This window comes from Zophobas morio, unplaced genomic scaffold (assembly GCF_036711695.1).
Source record: "Zophobas morio isolate AGI-343-1 ecotype UQ-CSIRO unplaced genomic scaffold, CSIRO_AGI_Zmor_V1 ptg000005l, whole genome shotgun sequence".
Taxonomy (NCBI): Eukaryota; Metazoa; Arthropoda; class Insecta; order Coleoptera; family Tenebrionidae; genus Zophobas; species Zophobas morio.
In genome coordinates this window covers 5,251,316-5,269,811 of record NW_026972110.1, presented here as the reverse complement: position 1 = coordinate 5,269,811, position 18,496 = coordinate 5,251,316, and the positions used below count along the sequence as shown (strand labels likewise).

Sequence of the window (18,496 nt, the reverse complement as noted above, 5' to 3'; positions counted from 1 at the left end):
GCGATTTCCGCCACCAGAACTTCATGCCTTATTCGGAGTCGACCGAGCTCTACATTCACCACCGCTGTACCCAGAACCGGTGTTGTTTCTCCTGTCACCGTCTTTACATTCGTGGCGGTATATACTGATTTAATTTGGCAATTTTGTAACCTGGATCTGCGTGCAAGGGACACTTCGGCTCCTGTGTCGATGATGATCTTCGATTCCCGTCCATTGATTTTTCCGCTGATTGTCGGACTGTCGACGCTCCCCGCGATACTTCTAACCATTACAGTTGTTGGGGCTTCTCTTTTAGCAGCCAGTACGCGCCCCGAGATACCGACTGCCTTTAGTTTTCCTGCTCCTGATGTAGAGGAGGTCGCGGCTGCGATCTCCTCATCGGCGCTGGCGATCTAACACGGCAATCCCTCCTAACATGCCCTTGACGCCCACACCTGTAACATTCTAGGCGCCCTCCATGTTGTCTAGAACTGCCCGTCTTGATTTCGGCAATTATTTCGCGGGCGAGTTTCTCAAAGTTCTCGCTCATTTTGTCGAGACTCTCTTGAATAGGGTTTACTTCGCCCTCAACCCCAATGCCTCGTATCTTAACGTTGGAACGAGGTGAGCTGTTGTATGCGGCGTCCACTTCTAACGCTCGAATCAGCGCCTCGGATGGTTTCTTGAACCCGGAGATTTGCAGGACTCTTCTTACCTCACTATCTCTTACGCCGTTTACGAAGGTTTCTGCTGCCAGTCTGTCTTGGAAGTCTTGCGGAGCTTCAGGATAGGCGAGGTGTACCAAACGTTTAACATCAGCCGCAAACTCCTGAAGAGATTCACTACTCTTCTGAATCCTAGATTTAAGCTGCGCTACGAAAACTTGCCGGAGGTGTTCATCTCCAAATCTGAGTTCGAGGGCGGTCGTCAAAGCGGTATAGTCCTTCTGGTTCTCTTCTGATAATGTCTGTAGAATCTCCAGGGCCGCACCTCGTAGTGCTACTACCAAAGCGGTCGCTTTCTGTTGGTCATTCCAGCTATTCGACAAGGCCGCAGCTTCAAATTGCTTCTTATAAGTAGTCCACGACGTCTGCCCATCGAAAATAGGGGGTTGAACTCTCACCGGACTGAATTCTGCAGGGGTCGCAATTGTAGGTCGTGGTGTTTGCAACCTTTCTTCGAGCTCCTTGATCTTGTTTTCCATTTCATTTCTCACCTCGTCCACTTCATTTCGCACGACTTGGAGGATTTCGCTTCGGCTGTTCAAAAGTGTAGTTTGCATAGCTTTTAAATTTTCTTCCATTATTCTTTGATTTTCTTCCATTATTCTGCGATCTTCTTTTCTATTTTCTTCCATTATTCTTCGATCTTCTTTTCTACTTTCTTCCATTATTCTTTGATTTTCTTCCATTATTCTGCGATCTTCTTTTCTATTTTCTTCCATTATTCTTCGATCTTCTTTTCTACTTTCTTCCATTATTCTTTGATTTTCGCTCAACATTTTCATCATTTTTGTCAGTTGTTCCTCCATGTTGGCTGTTTGCGCTCTTGTGGTAGTCGGCATAAAATTTTCTTCTAGAAACTTCTAGAGCCTTGACAGATGTCAATTCTCGAAGCCAATGTCAGGTGATGAAAGTCTAATTCCGTTATTCCACTCTTACCGCGGGAGAGAATTTTCTCGAAAGTTCACTTTGTTCCGGTCTCCCCTAGTAGCACCAACCAAATTCGAATCCCGATTTATTTCACAATTAATCCCACTTCTGACACCAGTGTTACGATTGACGGACGAATAATAAATCGGGTGTTGGTAAAACTCAAAAAAATTTATTTCTTCAGGTCGAATTACAACACTATCTATTGCGACGAATATGTACAGAAATTATTCCGGCGCTCTCGACTGTCTTCACTGGATGATTCCATTACCTACGGTCGCCTCTATTTAAACCCATAGTCTCTAATCGAGATCCTTCACGAACATCCATCGCGACTCCGCTTCGAGACTCCCCTGGACGCCGCTTCGAGACGCTCCAGACCTGTCTTTATGCGCCCGCCTCTCGGCCGTCAACAGCGATGATTCACCCATCAGCGCCGTGCGTACGTCCAGAAGGCTCTCGACCGCCATAGGCGTCGTACTGGGGCGGCGTAAGGGTGTATTTCGTAACAATATGTTAAATATTTTAGGATCACAATTTTACTTCCAGTAGTTGTATTACTATAAATTTATATCTACATAGTCTCGCAGTGTTTTACATTTTGCTGAAATTTTTCACTCGGGTATTAAAATAATTCCCGACACCGATAGGTTAAGCTTCACAAGTGCAGCTACTTAACGAGGTAAAATACTTTTATTGGATCAACTGAAAGAGCTCTCAGAAAGTCGCAACATATGGAAAGCACAACAAGTCCCTAGTGTTTGTATTACCTCTTTCCCACAGATACTTTATGTTTTCAGTAAATAACTTTTATTTTGATTTGGCACATATTTCAACCACCTATATGGAAAGCTTGCTGCTGTTATTATTTTTATTATTATTTTAAAGCTAAGGTAACTGCATCACATACAACTTACTCTAGAATAATTGGCGAATAAACAGTATTTTATATTTAATTGTCCTTTCTACTTCGTAAACGTATTGTTCTGGTATAAATATATTGTTTTTACCTAGAAATTCAAATGATTCGATTGTTATCTAGATAACGAATATTTTGGTATACATTTTATCCAACTTATGTATATTTTACTGCATTTCGATATTAGAATAAACTTCCTAACTTCTCCAAACCAGTTTAATGATCTAAACAACAGTACAGTAGGTTATGTAAGGTAAGGTAACTTTTATTTATAAGTATGTAATTAAGACCGAAGCCTCACGATTGTTCAATATAATAAACAAATTTGGAAAAAATAAAAAAAAAACATGTTCTTTGAGATCTTTTTCCGAAACTTTTTTTACCATTGAATGAAGAATCAAAATTCAGCCAAGAGATTTACTATTTACTAACTAAAGACAGAGATAATAAAGTCATCATAAGTCATCATAAATGACGACAACTGTTTTTTTTTTTAACAAAGGTGACTTATTGCAGAACTGTGTCGAAAATCATTTATATATCCAATATTTTAGATCTGAAATATATAAAGGGTGATCAAAAAGTTTTCAGATTAGAGTTGGCCATAGAAATATTTGTCATAATTCCATGGCTAACTTTAATCTGAAAACTCTTTGATCACCCGTTATAATTATCTACTGTTTTTAATGAATTTGAATGGTAGGTGAAACAAATTACATATGGATTTTTATAGTATAGATTTTTACTAAATTTTGTGAACCGGTTTCGAGTTTTACGTTTTTCTCAACATTATTACTTCCCGAGCGTAAGCTAAGGAAGTATAGTAATCGAGCCTATCGGACGAATTGCCACTTTTATGTTTTCTGGACGTTTCATTACGCCTATGGTACGAAAAATGTAGTCTCCCGTTTCAAGTTTTATATATTTTTTTAAAGAGCTGGATTTGTCGGATTATACTTATAGCCTTCGACCAATTTTTTATTGATCAAATTAAGATCCTCATTTTCTAGAAAATGTGAGAACACCCACGTCGTTATTGAATAACGACAATTTGAGAGACATCTGTAAGAGTTAAGGGGATTGTTTTCGCGTGAAAACGTTTATTAACTGCCAAACTTATAATGAAATGATGAAAAACACTGTTTACAACAACACCCTCCTTTGTTGTTTTAATTAAGAAAATATCGTACTAGGTCTGTTTTTGTTATTTTGTTAAATTAAATTTAATTCTGCGTTTATTTGTCTTCTTTTTTTTGCTAATTTGTGCATCATGTGTCAATAGTCAATGGTTCTTTAATAAAATAACGATCACTAGTTAAATTAATAATTTTTAAAGTGGTTTTGCGAAATTTTTCAGGATGGCCAGATTTTTGCCGGTCAGTGTAGTTTAAATTAATGACAATTCACTTTTTGAAACAAAACCAGGTGAAAATAACATTTCATTTCCACGAAGTAGAAACAGTTTAGACAAAATTTCATAATTTAACGTACATGTTTTCCATTTCAGAAATGCTGCAGTGTCTCTCAAAATGAACGAGTGGCGACGTTTTTGAGGTCAGAAATTTTTATCGCCGTCGCAGAAGTATGTGACTACAAGCAAAAACCGCAATGGATAACAATTTTTTGCATTTTCGCTTCCGCACCGTTCGATAATGAAGCTCGAAAACATGGACGTAGTAACTTCGAGCAACGATTCCGAGAGCATCACTCCGGATGTAAATTTGATGAGTGACGAATTCAATTTTTCCCCTATTTCCGAAGAAGCGAGGGAGAGCGGGGACGGCGACAGTGGAGCGGAATCGAAAGAAAATCCAGAGTTTGATAAAACTCATAATAACTACCATGCTATCAAAGATTCGCAGACGGATGTCATAATAGACAGCCAGGATCCGAAGAAATTAAAAGACAAACGAGTATCGAAAATACCCGTCCGGCAAGTTAAACTCCCATTTGTGTCGAAGGTAATGAAAATTTACTATAAACTACAGCGGCTATTGTTATTGTTAGTCGTTATTGTAATCTAAGTAGACTGATTTGTTTGAAAATCGCATTTTATGAACTCAGATGAACCTAATTTGAATATTTATAACGTGTCATCCAATCACGTATCGATTTTTTCGAAATCCTGAATTCGGAATTGTTTCCGGAAATCACCACTAGTAAGATTTCTAGAACTTGGTGCCAGTTAAATTGTTACAACTCTTGAAATTGGTCTTCAAAATGTTTTCAAGACTGCCTCGTTATGTTTGTTATCGTTACGAAATAATGTCCTATTTCTGTAGTTAACACAGACTAGCAATCTTAAAATTACCTTTTTAAATAAGTATATCTGAAAATGAATTGCAGTTAAATAAATATTAATGAATCATACATTAGCTTTTCCATTTTGTTCGCTCTAGTCATATACATATATTTATTAAGTATTTAAATTTTGACTGATACTTCATATTGACAAAAACGACTAACGTAAATTACAATTTTTGTATTTCTATAAAGTAGTAATTTTAGTTAGATTTTTGTATATTTTATGCATTATAAACTATGTTTCTTTATAAATCCATGCAGAAAGTTTCAAATATATATGCTGAGAAATGTTATTAAATTAAATACACAGCGAGTTCTTAAGGTCAGCATGTTAATCGCTATCATTCGGTTACAAAACGTTCTTTGGAACAGGTATGTATATTGTCATTAGAAACGAGTAACAACACATATGTTAGAGTACACTTTTTTTTATAAATGATATTAAAATTGTGGATAGTTCTCTTTAAACATGTTTGCAATAGAGTACAAAATACACAACGACAACAATTCTTGAACTGTAGCAAACGATAAAATTAAGTATCAGTAAGTGTACTATATGTATAATGACGAGAAAATCACCTTTGAAATGTAAGAAATAACTGAACAAGTGACCATATTGCAATCTAACAAGAACGTCATGTGTTACTTGAACTGTGAAAGTGGTTTTAGAAAAATAGTGGTAAGAGTGGTTTATTTCTGGTCAAAAATGTGTTAACTATCAAAGAGATAAAAAAAAACTGTTTGCAAATTCCATAAAAGGCCCAACAAAATGTTTTGTCTGACTAAGCTAATATCAATTATAACGAAAAAAACTTTGCCAACTTCTACCAAAAAGATCATCGTCTATGACGCCTTCAAACTTTTTCCTTTGTTTTACGTTGAAAAACTTTGTAACTCGCAGACATTAATGAAAATAATGGATGTAGTTGTAAATAAAATGTCATTTAAAGGTGGAGTTAATTGCGTCGCACAGTCGTAGGTCCTTTTTAGAAAATTGGATTGGAAAATACGGTTGAATTTGAAATCTCTTGAATTTTCGTCGAACGCTCATATCTTAACAAGATTTTAGGATATGAGTGTGATATGAGATGTCACCGTGAACAAAGTTATTTCTTGTTATGGAGAAAAGTTTTCGTTTACAAGAGCTTGTCTAGTCCCACAAAATATTGACGCGTCTGATCTTGATTCTCGTTCATTGGAAATTATTTATGTTGGAGACATTCTTTATGCAAATTACGTGTGTTTGCGGACGAATTTTGTATTCCGTGCAAATATTCTTATTTTCTAGATTTTGCCATGTTGACTGTAACATATTAATATGTTATTAACATTTATTCCAAATTTTTTCATGTGAAAGTTAATTAAGATGTTTTAAATATGAATTCTTTTTACTGTAGATCCACATTTAGTCTGAATTGCTGCGGCTTATATATTTTTTCCTTGAAACTGAAAGCAACAAATTTATTTTCTAAACACAATGAATGGGACGTATTTAAGATGAGTGTTGCAGTTTACCTTCATTGTTAAAAAACAGTTGTCAACTTGTCAAATGCTTTTATTCAAAGTTTAGTTTGTTGTATTTTATTATTGATGTTGTTGTAATAAATTCAAAGCTGTAGACGAGATTTCTTCTAACGTTTTAGAAGCTGTTCATATTTTTATTACAATTATAAAATCCAAGAAATTAAAGGACGCAAAACACCCAAGTAAAAAATTTAAAAAGCAATAAAAATAACAGTTGGTTATTGTTATTTATTGTAGCTATAGATAGCAAGTTTGATAATGACCGACTTTTTTTTCGTATTTCAGTCTGGATTTTTCCTGCAACACAAAACAAGTTTCATTCGTGACATGTTCAGAAAAAATGAGAAGCAAAATATCGTTTTACAATAATACTGTTGTCTCTTTGTCGCCTTCCAAAGATTGCCACGCTGTATTTGGATGTTAACTTTATTGTGTTGCATTATTATAATGCAATAATTTTGTGGAACTGATTCATACAATTTACTAATGAGAACGACAGTTGTGTTTTTCATTTGTTTTGTCGTTTTTCGTGTTTTAAATAAAGTAAAAATATGCTTTCTTAAATATGATTCCGTCCTGTACCGTGAAAAATGCGTGAGTGGTGTTCGCTACCATCGGAACGTGTCTAAGGCTTCTATGAACAGCGTCAAAGAAGAAGTACATATATTTAAAATTGTTTTCATCATTCTAGTAGTTTTAAGTTTATATCACATCTAAAACAAAGTAAAATAAAGTAGAAGTTAAATGTTTATCCCACTGAGTACTAACAAGTAGGCAAACAACGTAAATATAAAAAATAGTGCTCTTACTCCTTACACAAAAAATTAATTATGTTACTAAAAATATACAGATATGAATAGCGAATATTATTATAACAGTTTTTTGTGATACTTCAAATGGCTTTAATTGAGAGTATTAATAGCATATCAATAAATAATATTAATTATTACTATGAATTCTAATATTTGGTTATTATTATCCCTAAAGTTTCAATTTTCAATTCAATAGTAAAATGCTTTCAATTTTAAATAAAATAAAATAAAATATTTGTAAAAATTGATTATGTAACTCTGTAGTTGTGAGAGATTAATATACAAGTTTGAAATTAGTTCAATATTTAGCAAATATTTTTTTGTTGCATTTACTTGGAGAAAATAAAATAAAAAGAGAAACGTATTCGTATGTCATTGTTAAAAAATATATCGTTTATGATCACATTGTTGTCCATGATTAAATTTACGCTTAGATTCGACAGTCACATAGAAACTATCGCACCTGTCAAAAACAATATTTAAATTCATCGCTGCATCTAAAATGAATATTTTAAGTTATAACTTAACAACTCGTGCGATTTAATGTTTAACTCAAAATGTGTATAAAATAAATTGTTATAATGATTATTATCATCACCGTTGTGCCATTGATCGCAGGTGCCCCAGTCCAACGAAGACCTTGCCGGCCTAGCCACAGCTGACGAGTCAGGTGCATTTGCCCATAAAAATGCAAATTCGAAATCACTGGCCAACTATGATAATACGGTCCGGGATTTGGCTGAGGTCTGTGAAAACGGAACTGCGGTTGGTGAAGAGGTATCGGAACGCTATAGATTGCCAATACTGGGAGGGTTAACATCGATCCGATCGAACACCGAAGACGCAAATGGAATACAAACAGGATTAAATCCCTCGGAAGCTTTACTCGAACGACGTTTAATTGAGCAGTCTTTTCAAGATTTCAGGGATATCTTTAAGGACTTATCGACGAACCACGACACTGGCGACGTCGGCAGTGCGTTCGGTTTCACGTCGTTGAGTCCGAGGGCACCGCTGGCTTCGGACGACTTGGACGTTCCCATACTGGAAGCACCTGAGGAATTTCGGTGCTTGGGCGAGGAAGTCGGTGGTGAACAGGTAGATATCGGTGAACCGGAAGACCGTCACACGGGGTCGTCCTACCGTGACTGCGATAATGCATGTTCAACGGAAACCGGTGATACGAACCGACGAGCAGTAGAAGAGGACGAAGGCGATGCACGACAAATTCGGACGGTGGAAGTAGGAAAATCGGCAAGTTCGTGTGCTAGTCACGGCGCCAGCGACCACGCATTGTCGGAGTGTAGCGGTGCGGTCGCAGCCCAACACAATGTGGGTCCCTCTGCTCGTGCCGGAATGAAGGGACCCGCCGGGAACGGACGGGACCCTCGCGCATTTGAAGGCGCTGAGACAGACATTGCTGGTACCGGCGATGACCACACGTTGTTCAAGTGTAACGGTGTAAACAACGTCCAGGTTGACAGTCGCGCGATTGGAGGTACTACTACAAACGTTGGCGGTACCACAAGCAGTGACCACGCATTTTCCGAGTGTAGCGGTGCAGTCATGACCCAACACAACGTGGGTCCGTCCATCCGTGCCGGAATGAGTGGATCTAGTAGGAACGACGCAGTGTTCCGCGCGAAAGGAAATGTTGGTACGACAAGAAATGACTATGAGGGTAGATGTGCAGCCGCGACCCGCAACAACGCTGATACAGGATCCGGTGGATCCAGCGGGAACGAAAAAAAATCTCCCAAGACAAACGTCGCTGGTACGACAAACGAAGTCCTTGAATCAGCCGAGTGTAGCGGTGCGGTGGCGGCTCAGCACGACGTGGGTGCCTCCGCTCGTGCCGGAATGAATGGACCCGAAGCGAATGAACGGGACCGTCGCGTAATTGAGGGTGCTAAGACAAACATTGCTTCGAGTAGCATTGGAAGCGTCGAGTGCGCGGGTGAAGGTGACGCAGAGAATCTGCCCGGTTCACCGGAGAGCGGTTGCGATGTGTGTGTACGTCGTCCGTGCGCGGACCAGCCGACGGGACCATCGATCGAAATCGGCGTCGCAAAATGCGCACAGGCGTCGGGGTGCAGTCGCGTTTCGACCGCCAAGGTCTGCGTCGCGCTCGATCCAGGTCAACAAAATTCCATCTGTGCTGATCCCAGAAGAACAAAGAACGGGACAGACTCCGCCGATGGTGGTTCCAAGGCCCAAGCAAACTCGAAGTCCCGGCAAAACCTCGGCGCGTTCAGACTAAACGAAAGTGAAACCAGCGGCCAGCATTCGTGCGAAAACAGCGACGTAAACAGTCCAGCCTCCGAACATCTGAGCTGGAGGTTCAAAGACGGCCGCTTGGTGTTCGATGAAAATCATGGTGTAAATTCGGAAGCTGCTGAAACAAATAGACGAGAATCTGCTGAGGTCGGCGAGAATGACAGCGACGAGCAGTCGGATTCCCAAGACAACGACGAAATAAATAAAGTTCTTTACAGCAAACACCTCAATAAGAGGATAGATGAGAATAGGTCACGTCTCAAGTACCTAGAACAAAAACTGAAGGAGGCCGGAATCACTGATGAGGAGTCTTCGGATGAGCTTGCGAAAAGCAAAAATGTCGATGTCGATCACAAAAGTAAGAAGTGTAAGACCATAGAACAGGTGGTCGATAAATCGTCAACAATCCAGGACAATAAGGGGCCGGATTACGACGCTAATCAGAATATCTTAAAGAATCAAAAGTCTGTTAGCGCGACAGAAGGTAAAAGTGGAGATAGCGAAAACGACGTTGAAATACCGGAAGGAACTGATACGGTAGATTTTACAGCAGGAGATTTCTGCGAGTTCGACGTGCGGCAGGTCGACACGTTCTCAGGATTCAACGGTTACTGGGAGGTGTACGATGAACTTGACGATGATAGTGACTGCGAAAAAGAACACCATTTAATTACCAGAGTAAACATCGCCAACAACATGGGGATTGACGGCGAAAGAGCTAAGCATAACCCGGACAGAGACAATTTAAAGTCGTTACTTAAAAGACCGGGGAAGGGCAAAGATAAGAGGAGCAACAGAGTGGTGTTTAACGAAAACAAAAACGAATTTTTTGACGCCGATTACATTATCTTGATACGGGAAGAATGCGACTACGACGACGAAGATGATGATGGTGTCTGTACCTGCAATCAGCATGAAATGGTGCGATTGACGTGCTGTGAACCAAATTGTAACTGTAATGTGTACGATGGTTACGATCAAACACCGCAGAGTCCCAAATTTGCACCTCCGTTGGAGTTTGTCGATGCGGTGACTTTGAGTCCGCCGGAAGGATACAAAGATATGGAACTGGAAGAGCAGCAACTGTTGGCTTTGCAACAGATCGCCAGGCGAGGACAACGGACGGCTGTCTGCAGAGAGTGCAGTGTTGCTCACGACGACGTCGAGGATGAAGGTGAGTTCAATCAAATATTTCACGTTCATGAAAATGCATTTTAAAATCATTTACGGTGATTTAATATTCAAAACCTTGTATAACATACACACGCATTCCATGAAGTAAATGCGGAGATAGATAAAACACAGTTTGAAATAAATGACGGGCATTCGTTAACAGTTCACGTACGTAACTACTACTACTGGTGTCGGTGTTAACATGCATTTATAGTGGACACTGCGTGCACACGCTATGAACTGTTGCTTTGTGAACCCGTTATTGATGCCGAATTTTCACATTTAGTAATTAAAGATTATCTACTAACTGCTTTTAATTTCATCTTGGTCATGATATTGTTAACTCAAAAGAAGATAATTTTGAGCTATTGTCAAAAGATAAAGGCTCACATTTTTATTGTATTTTTAAAGTTCAGGTTTTATTTTATCTTTTAATTTTATCGTAAAGTCCTTAAAAAATAATTAAGGGCGTGCTCTTTCGGAACCCTCCTGAAATCGTATTATATCTAACGACGTTCCAGATAATTAAGAGTAAATGCTCACATTATTTCATTAAGTAGAGACAGCACAAACTTGCGGGAAAAGTTAGAATGCTCTTTAACTCCCATTTTTAGTTACACACGTACCTACATTTCTGCACCGAAATGTTTAAGAAATATACGAGTAAATATGATAATATATTTATTTAACTTCGTTATTTAATTAGAATCTCACGAAATGTTTGAAGCGTAGTATTTCACTAGGCAGAAGCTGAAACTTCATTTCATATTAACACATAAAACATGTCTAAAATTGTGAGAGGGTAAAAGGGTGAATTTATGAATTTTGATTAGCATTAAACGTCAGCAACTCTCACTGCGTAGCATTTGCATACGCACTGTTTGCACTGATTAACTTTTCCGCATTGCAAATTAAGGACCAATATAAATAGTTTAAATTTAGCTTCAAACATCCGCTAGGGAAAAATCTACAGAAATTACATGTTTACTATTGAATAAGCATTTGAATTTTAAAAGATTGTGCTGCACAGAATATAGATGTGTTCTGTCTCCACTCACCGATGTTATATTCGATATATTTTAGTAGACAATGGACAATATTACACAGTACAGTGAGTGAGTACTTTATTGGCATCCGTTCACAATGCTGGTTACATTTTGTTTTAGTGCACAGTCGATTGGTGTCTTTAATAACAGACTAGTGAAAGCGTACATATTGTAATTTCCATTGCTTAACAGTAACACACCGGAATATCTTATTGCAAGATACGTTTATGTAAGTTTTACCTTTAAATTTCCTTCTTGTACAAATTGTCGCTATTTGCGATTTAATTCGAGGAACTGGAAGGTAGTTATACCTTTTTCTAATAACAGCGAAATCCAAGTTCGTAGGTAAATAATTTTTCGCTGCGTTAGGACCAACGTTACAGATTTATGTACCTTTAGCGTGGGTCTTAATTAAATGCCTTTTTTTTTTAATTTGAATATAAAAGAAAGAAGAAATATGTTTATAATAACAAAGAATCCTGTTACCTTCATGTGAACTATTCTTTTAAATCTCATTTAGGTGCAACGTAGTCTTAATCAAGAAGTGAATGCGTGCGTTTGTTTTCAGTCAAAGTGTAATTAATCTCATGTGAGTAGCCTAAGTAAGCTTACTTTTACAAAGATTTATGTTTACTTTAGCCGTCAATAACGAAAGCTAAGTTTTTCTACAAATTTGAGAAAAACTATATTCATTAAAAATTGTAACTTTCCCTTTTATGTAATAGTTGTTCTAATTGTTTTAAATTATTATACACAGTAACTGAAATTTACTTTTTAAAGTTTATTTACTGTGCGACATGCATTTAGTTTAACAGACAAATTAGCTTCCTTATTAGTTATGTAGTTGGGATACAAATTAATTAAAACGGTAAGCGGAATGTATGCAAAATATAGTCACATGTCGATCCCCACATTTTAATTTCAAATAAAACTTGTAACTTGAAAAGTACTTTTTACATACCTAGTTGACTGTTAAGGAATAGTTGATTGTTTAATACGTAAAGAAAAGTGGTAGTTTTCCAGTAAGTATAAAAGGTTTAATTAAGGAGCAAAGCGAGCTAATTAACTTTTACGCGAACGTGGAAAACACACTTACGCATTTGAACGTGCTTTTTTTTCGTGTAGTCACTGTTAATGGTTTAAAGCAGAATTTCAAAATTAATTTTTGAGTTATGATGATCATGTAATTGCCATAACAACGATTCTGTTACATATAATTCCGAAGATCTCGAATGTTTGCAAAAGCAATTGCGAATTTAGTACCTGTGAAAGCGAAAAACAGGTATGGGGTGTGTTACGAAGACTAATGACTGAAGAAGAATAAAAAATATTAAATGAAACGTGACCTTATTTATTTTGATAACGTGGTTGGTAACTGGTGTTACTAACGTGAGAATTGCATTTTTTTTATCATTTCCACAAAACAAAGGAGCACTTTTTTATTTAATAGACGAAAATATTTCTATATTTAATTATTATCTGTAGTATTTTTGACATCACATGCTTGTCATATGGATGTAGATAATAAAATTATATTCACTGTCAAAAATTTTACGAAATCCTAATGTTAATATTCCATATAATGTTTTTTTTTTTAGAAAAATAAAAAAACGTTATATAGCGAATATACTCGGTTGTGAAGCGGGGGCGTTACTTGGAGGCAGATACTTTTAAACCGTTGTCTCTGTTATTCTATATTATTCAATATTCAATTAAATTTTGCTGTAATTATCTTTACCGGTAATTCAAGTATTTTCTTGAAATACAATGTGAGGCACCTAACATTTATGATTTTATTATGCATAATTTGTTCACTTAACTTTTTCGTTTTTGTTGCGGTGGTTTGTAAAATATTAATGTTCTTGTAAAAATTTCTTTCCCTGCATCTCAGATTACATTTAAAATGCATTACTTTCTTACTACAAAATGCCAAATGGAACGAAATACATGTTAAATAGCAATCAAACTGCAAATGTAGAGACGATGTCTTTCTACGCTTCGGTTCTTGACTTTATTTTTAAAACGATTTTATTTTCACAAAATATTTGTGGTTTTGTACGGAATGTTCTTTTTTTATTAGGAACAACTCTAATTAAGTACTATGATGATGTAAAATAACTCGAATTTTGTTTATGAAATTTAAGTTCCAGTATTAATTCTAGTTTTAATTACACAAAATGTAACAATGTTTTCCTGTAATAGATAACTGCAACGAAAGTTATGAAGTGTCAAAGAACCTAACAAAAAAAGTCCCATTTGTGGGTTGGATATATTTTTCTACTTCTACTGCGAACTAACCACTGCAAACTTATCTTTTAGAAACTTTAGACAGTTTCTTTACTTAATCATTCACGTCATGTCGAAGAGCTGTCGTGAAACTTTAGGTATTAATTTTTAAAAAGTGTAGTAATTTAGAATGTTAGGTATATGATTTTATTCTACATATAACTGTTACAGTCAGTGATCGCAACACGAATTTGGTAACCGTTACGACACTTTCAAAACTGTCCACATATGCTGCTCATCATTTTTCTTAAACTTGGTACAGATCACATATACTTTAACGACAAAGTTTGTCCTGCGGCTGTATTGATCTGGAACAAAGTACTTACGTTGTGGACGAGAAGTTTCGCTTCTTCTTTTTAGATTAGTTGCAAGTGCACTCAGTAATTACAAATGAGTTAGTTGCCAGTGGTTCGCTTCATGTATTATCGGAAAATGAAGTAAGGCGGAAGCTCTAGATTTTGTTGAAATTTTGTTTACACGATTATACATCCAAAATCGTTTGTTTCCCTTTTGATAATTCAAAAATTCTAAAATTTTCTGCCTGAAACATCGCTCCATGAAAGATAAATTTTACGACTTGTATTTACAACCGAAGCTTAAGCGATAAATGGGGTGATAAGATTGTACTTGGTAGGTACTTAAAGGGAAATGTATTTTAATATGACCTACAGGAAAAACCCTCATTTATACTTTTAATGATGTATTTCAAGTAAAAGATAACCCTAACAAATTATTTATTTTCTTGATTGTTACTTTGTCTTGGCACAACAACAGTGGAGTAAATTTCTTGACGTATTTACCACGCTACGGGAAATTGACTGCTATTGATATTTGTATAGATTTATAAAAATAATAAAATAATACAAAATGGTATTGTCCTGATTATTTAAATCAATGTTATATTTGACTATTTTGGAGACAAGAATTGTATAATTATTTTCCCAAAACAGAATGTGGATGTCGAAAAGACGAAAGACGCAGCAAAGCATTAGAAAAAAAATTTTCGTTCTGAACTTAAACATAGGTGTATACTTTATAAATACCTGCAAATAAAAGAGCTGTAAATTAGACAGTTCTTTGTGCAAAGCTTTCATTGAATGACTATTGTTTCCGAAAAAAAAAAAAGAAATGATACATTTTTAAGAAGGAAATTTCAGTCAAAGGAAAATTTCAGTTAATATAAGATGGCCCTACAACATGTGGCAATATGGGTAACTGGATAGAGGATAAGTGGTAAACGACGTCATTTATCTCTGTCCTTCATTTGGTTACAGTGAATTTGGTAATTTTTTGTTGAGAAGTCTTTCATGTCGTCATGATACACTTCTTACCTATTTTGTTGTCTGCGCTTTTACTGCCTCGTTGAGAATATATGACACTTGTGTTGTCATTTTTTCGTTGTCTGACACAGTGTCAGTGTGTATCAACAAATTTCATAGTAAAATTAACAGTTATAGAATTATGTGCGAATATTATGTATCTCTTATGATTTGTTTAGATTGTATGGATTGTATGGATAATACACAAAAAATTCTAATAAATAAACAAACAGTCGAAATTCATTGTTAAGAAACGTGAAACAGTGTAGCGTATATTGCTTTTTTTAAGTTTGTTATATGAAATTGTTTGTAAATTCCTCGTATAAAATTCTGTTGTGCGGTAAAAGTAAACCTTAATTGTTCAAACTGCTTTGAATGTAGTAATCAAACATTCAACGACGTAACTCTAGTTAAACTAGCACTGCTTTTTGTTTAACGTGGCTTCGTAGAACACAAAAAGTTCTGACAACTTACGTAAAGTTATAAAGTAAATCCTTGCATTGTTGACGCATCCATTCTTCAAGTAATTTTCAGATTAGAACCTTACCTCAGACTTGACACTGACATTGGGAGAGAAAGATCATAATGTTCAATTTTGAGTCAAAAACTAATAATATCGCTTTCTAAAACAAGATGACTTATTAAGTGAAACCTATTTGTTTAATATACATTACAGATTGGAAAAGAATAAGAACTGAAAAAGATATGAATGGCAATTACTTTGAAATTGTCAAGAACTGTTTTCAACAAAACATGTGTTTGCTTTGTATAGGTATGCGATGTCCCTAATCGAAATTTTGATAGATTACTGAGGGAACTAATTCTTGCTATTATGTTTGTTTGCATCTTATGCACCATATTTATTCGATTAGCGTGAAACTGTACATAATGTCTCTGTTATTGACATTAGCATGAGCTTTTGAGGTTTCTGTTCGTTATTCTCAGTATGTAGTTTGTTTCAAAGTTGGATGGAAGCAAATTAGATTTGTGGTGAACTTTGTTGGACGTGACTGTTTTATCTTCACAATAGAAAATTGGTAAAAGGATTTATCATTTAGTGATTAAAAGTGTTTTGGAAATAAAAATTCTTTATTACGTTCGGATTTATATAAAAAAACTGTAAGTAAAAACTCTTAAATGTCTCGGTACATGCACAAGGTTAGTTGAAAGTTCCGAAACGATACTTACTTTTGTTATTTTCAAAACGACTTCTTTTAAAATTGGCGAGCTTGTTCTTATGTAGTACAAAATAAGCAATTATTGATCATATTTTCATTGTGTTTGGACTTCCGTTCTAAGTGAAAATGATTTTGACTTAATGTTCGGTGAACCCATATATATTTTTTCATTTTCGCATTCTGTAAAAGAGTTATGTTGAGAAATGGCAACATTCAATTTTTTTTTTGGTAAAAATTTTATGAAACAATTAAAACAACAACCACAAATTCAAGAACCTTTGAACGCAATGATAATGTTAAATGATTCAAACTGCACTCTGGTACTTCCACATTAAACAAAATACAGAATGGCGCAATTAGATTACATGTCAACGGGTTTAAAGATGGATTCACTGTTACAGTTTGTTCTATTTAAAAACTTTAAGTTAAGGCCATTTATAACTAAAACGAAAATGCAAAAAAATTGAAAATATGGCCAATAAATTCTTTATTTTGTAAGATGCATAGATGCACATCAAATAAAAAAAATGTTATGAAAATATCAACGACAGTTGACCATTCTGGAACTTAGAACTAATCCTGTCGATATGGAAACAAGGAATTTGATTTATATGCAGCAATTCAAATAAATCACTATTCTTCTGTCGTTCTGACGCCGGATAAAGTTTAATTAATTTTATTGAACAAAAAAATGAACATTTGGTTGTCTTGTCATTTTGTTTTGTATCTAAGTGTTCAATCTATGGAGGGAAACAGATTGGTGTTTTCTAACTTTAGCTAAATACAACACATTCAAATCGTATGTGTATGTGTCTACTGTGGTGCAAATTAAAGTCATCTTAGTTAAAACAAGAAATTTTAGAAAATGAAAGTATTATACTAACGTGTATATTGCAGTGTTGTATAGTATAAAATGTAAACTTCGGGTATTCCCATTTTCTTTTAATTTTTGTTTTTATTGTGGTGAGGGTAATTTGCACTATAGTAAACACGTATCGTGCTATCAAAAATAAAATTAATTAGAGTTGAATATGATACTGTCACAGAGTCACAAAACTGAATAATTAAAACTGTTGTTGACATTGATTTACGTCAAAGTGAGTGCAATAGTACCAGACAAAAATTGGCAGGCAACACCAACTCTTAACTCATTTTATTTTTGATCACACAGTATTGTTTGAATATATGTACTATAGTCACGATAGATTGTTAAAAGTTCTTAAGGACGCACTGTTTGGTCAGCAACAATTTCACCTGCCTAGTAACTCAGTAAATGTGGTTTCTTTAAAAATCTGCGAGTTTATTGATAAAAAAAAATCACGTGAATAAAAAAAAAAGAAATAAAGTTCATAAGAGTGCTTAAGCATTAAAACTGTTTATATATGTTCTAAGTTATTGAAAATCGACCCTATGACCGTACGAAAGTTATTAGTCTTATTAGAATTTGATTATAAATTTATTCTTAGATTCATTTTTATACAGACTAAAATTGCCGTAATTTTTACATAAGAGTATATATTTACTATTAAAGTAATAATAATTATTATTAATAATTAATTCTCCTGTTTGTGGTTTTTTAAGCTTATTCCGATTTTTTCAGAAATTTGAGTTTCAAATTTTAACTATAGAAAAATTGTGTAGAATGTGTAGGAACAAAAAGGAGAGAATAAACATTCGGATGGAACTGAGAGACATATAATATTAATAACACATCGCCTTACCTATTTAAATTAGTCAGCATAAATACATTTTGAGAAACTCTAAGATAGCACTTCACTAAATATGTTTCTCATCTTTGTTTGCTTTGAAAATAATGACAACCCAAAAAAATTGACGCTTATAGAAGAGGCAAGCTCCACTTCACAATTGTGAAGTTTTGTTGCACAAGTAACTATATATACTCACCTGTTATTTCAAAATTAACACTGATGTGGTGCCACTGGAAATTTTTCATTGTTAATTATTCCAGAATTATTTCCACAGGAAGATTTTTTGCAGCAACGCTACTTGCTAAGGGTTTCGTTTCA

General features: G+C 35.3%; 1 protein-coding gene across 2 annotated transcripts in view; it reads left to right on the top strand.

Annotated features, from left to right (window-relative positions):
- Window positions 1-18,496, top strand: part of LOC135122479 (uncharacterized protein) — a 100,632-nt gene that overhangs the window by 57,097 nt on the left and 25,039 nt on the right. For both annotated transcript variants that reach the window (XM_064046668.1, XM_064046669.1), the window contains exons 2-3: window positions 4,058-4,511; window positions 7,809-10,641. In XM_064046668.1, the coding sequence (XP_063902738.1) occupies window positions 4,203-4,511; window positions 7,809-10,641 (3,142 nt within the window). In that variant the 5' untranslated portion in view covers window positions 4,058-4,202. The remainder of the gene's footprint in view (window positions 1-4,057; window positions 4,512-7,808; window positions 10,642-18,496) is intronic.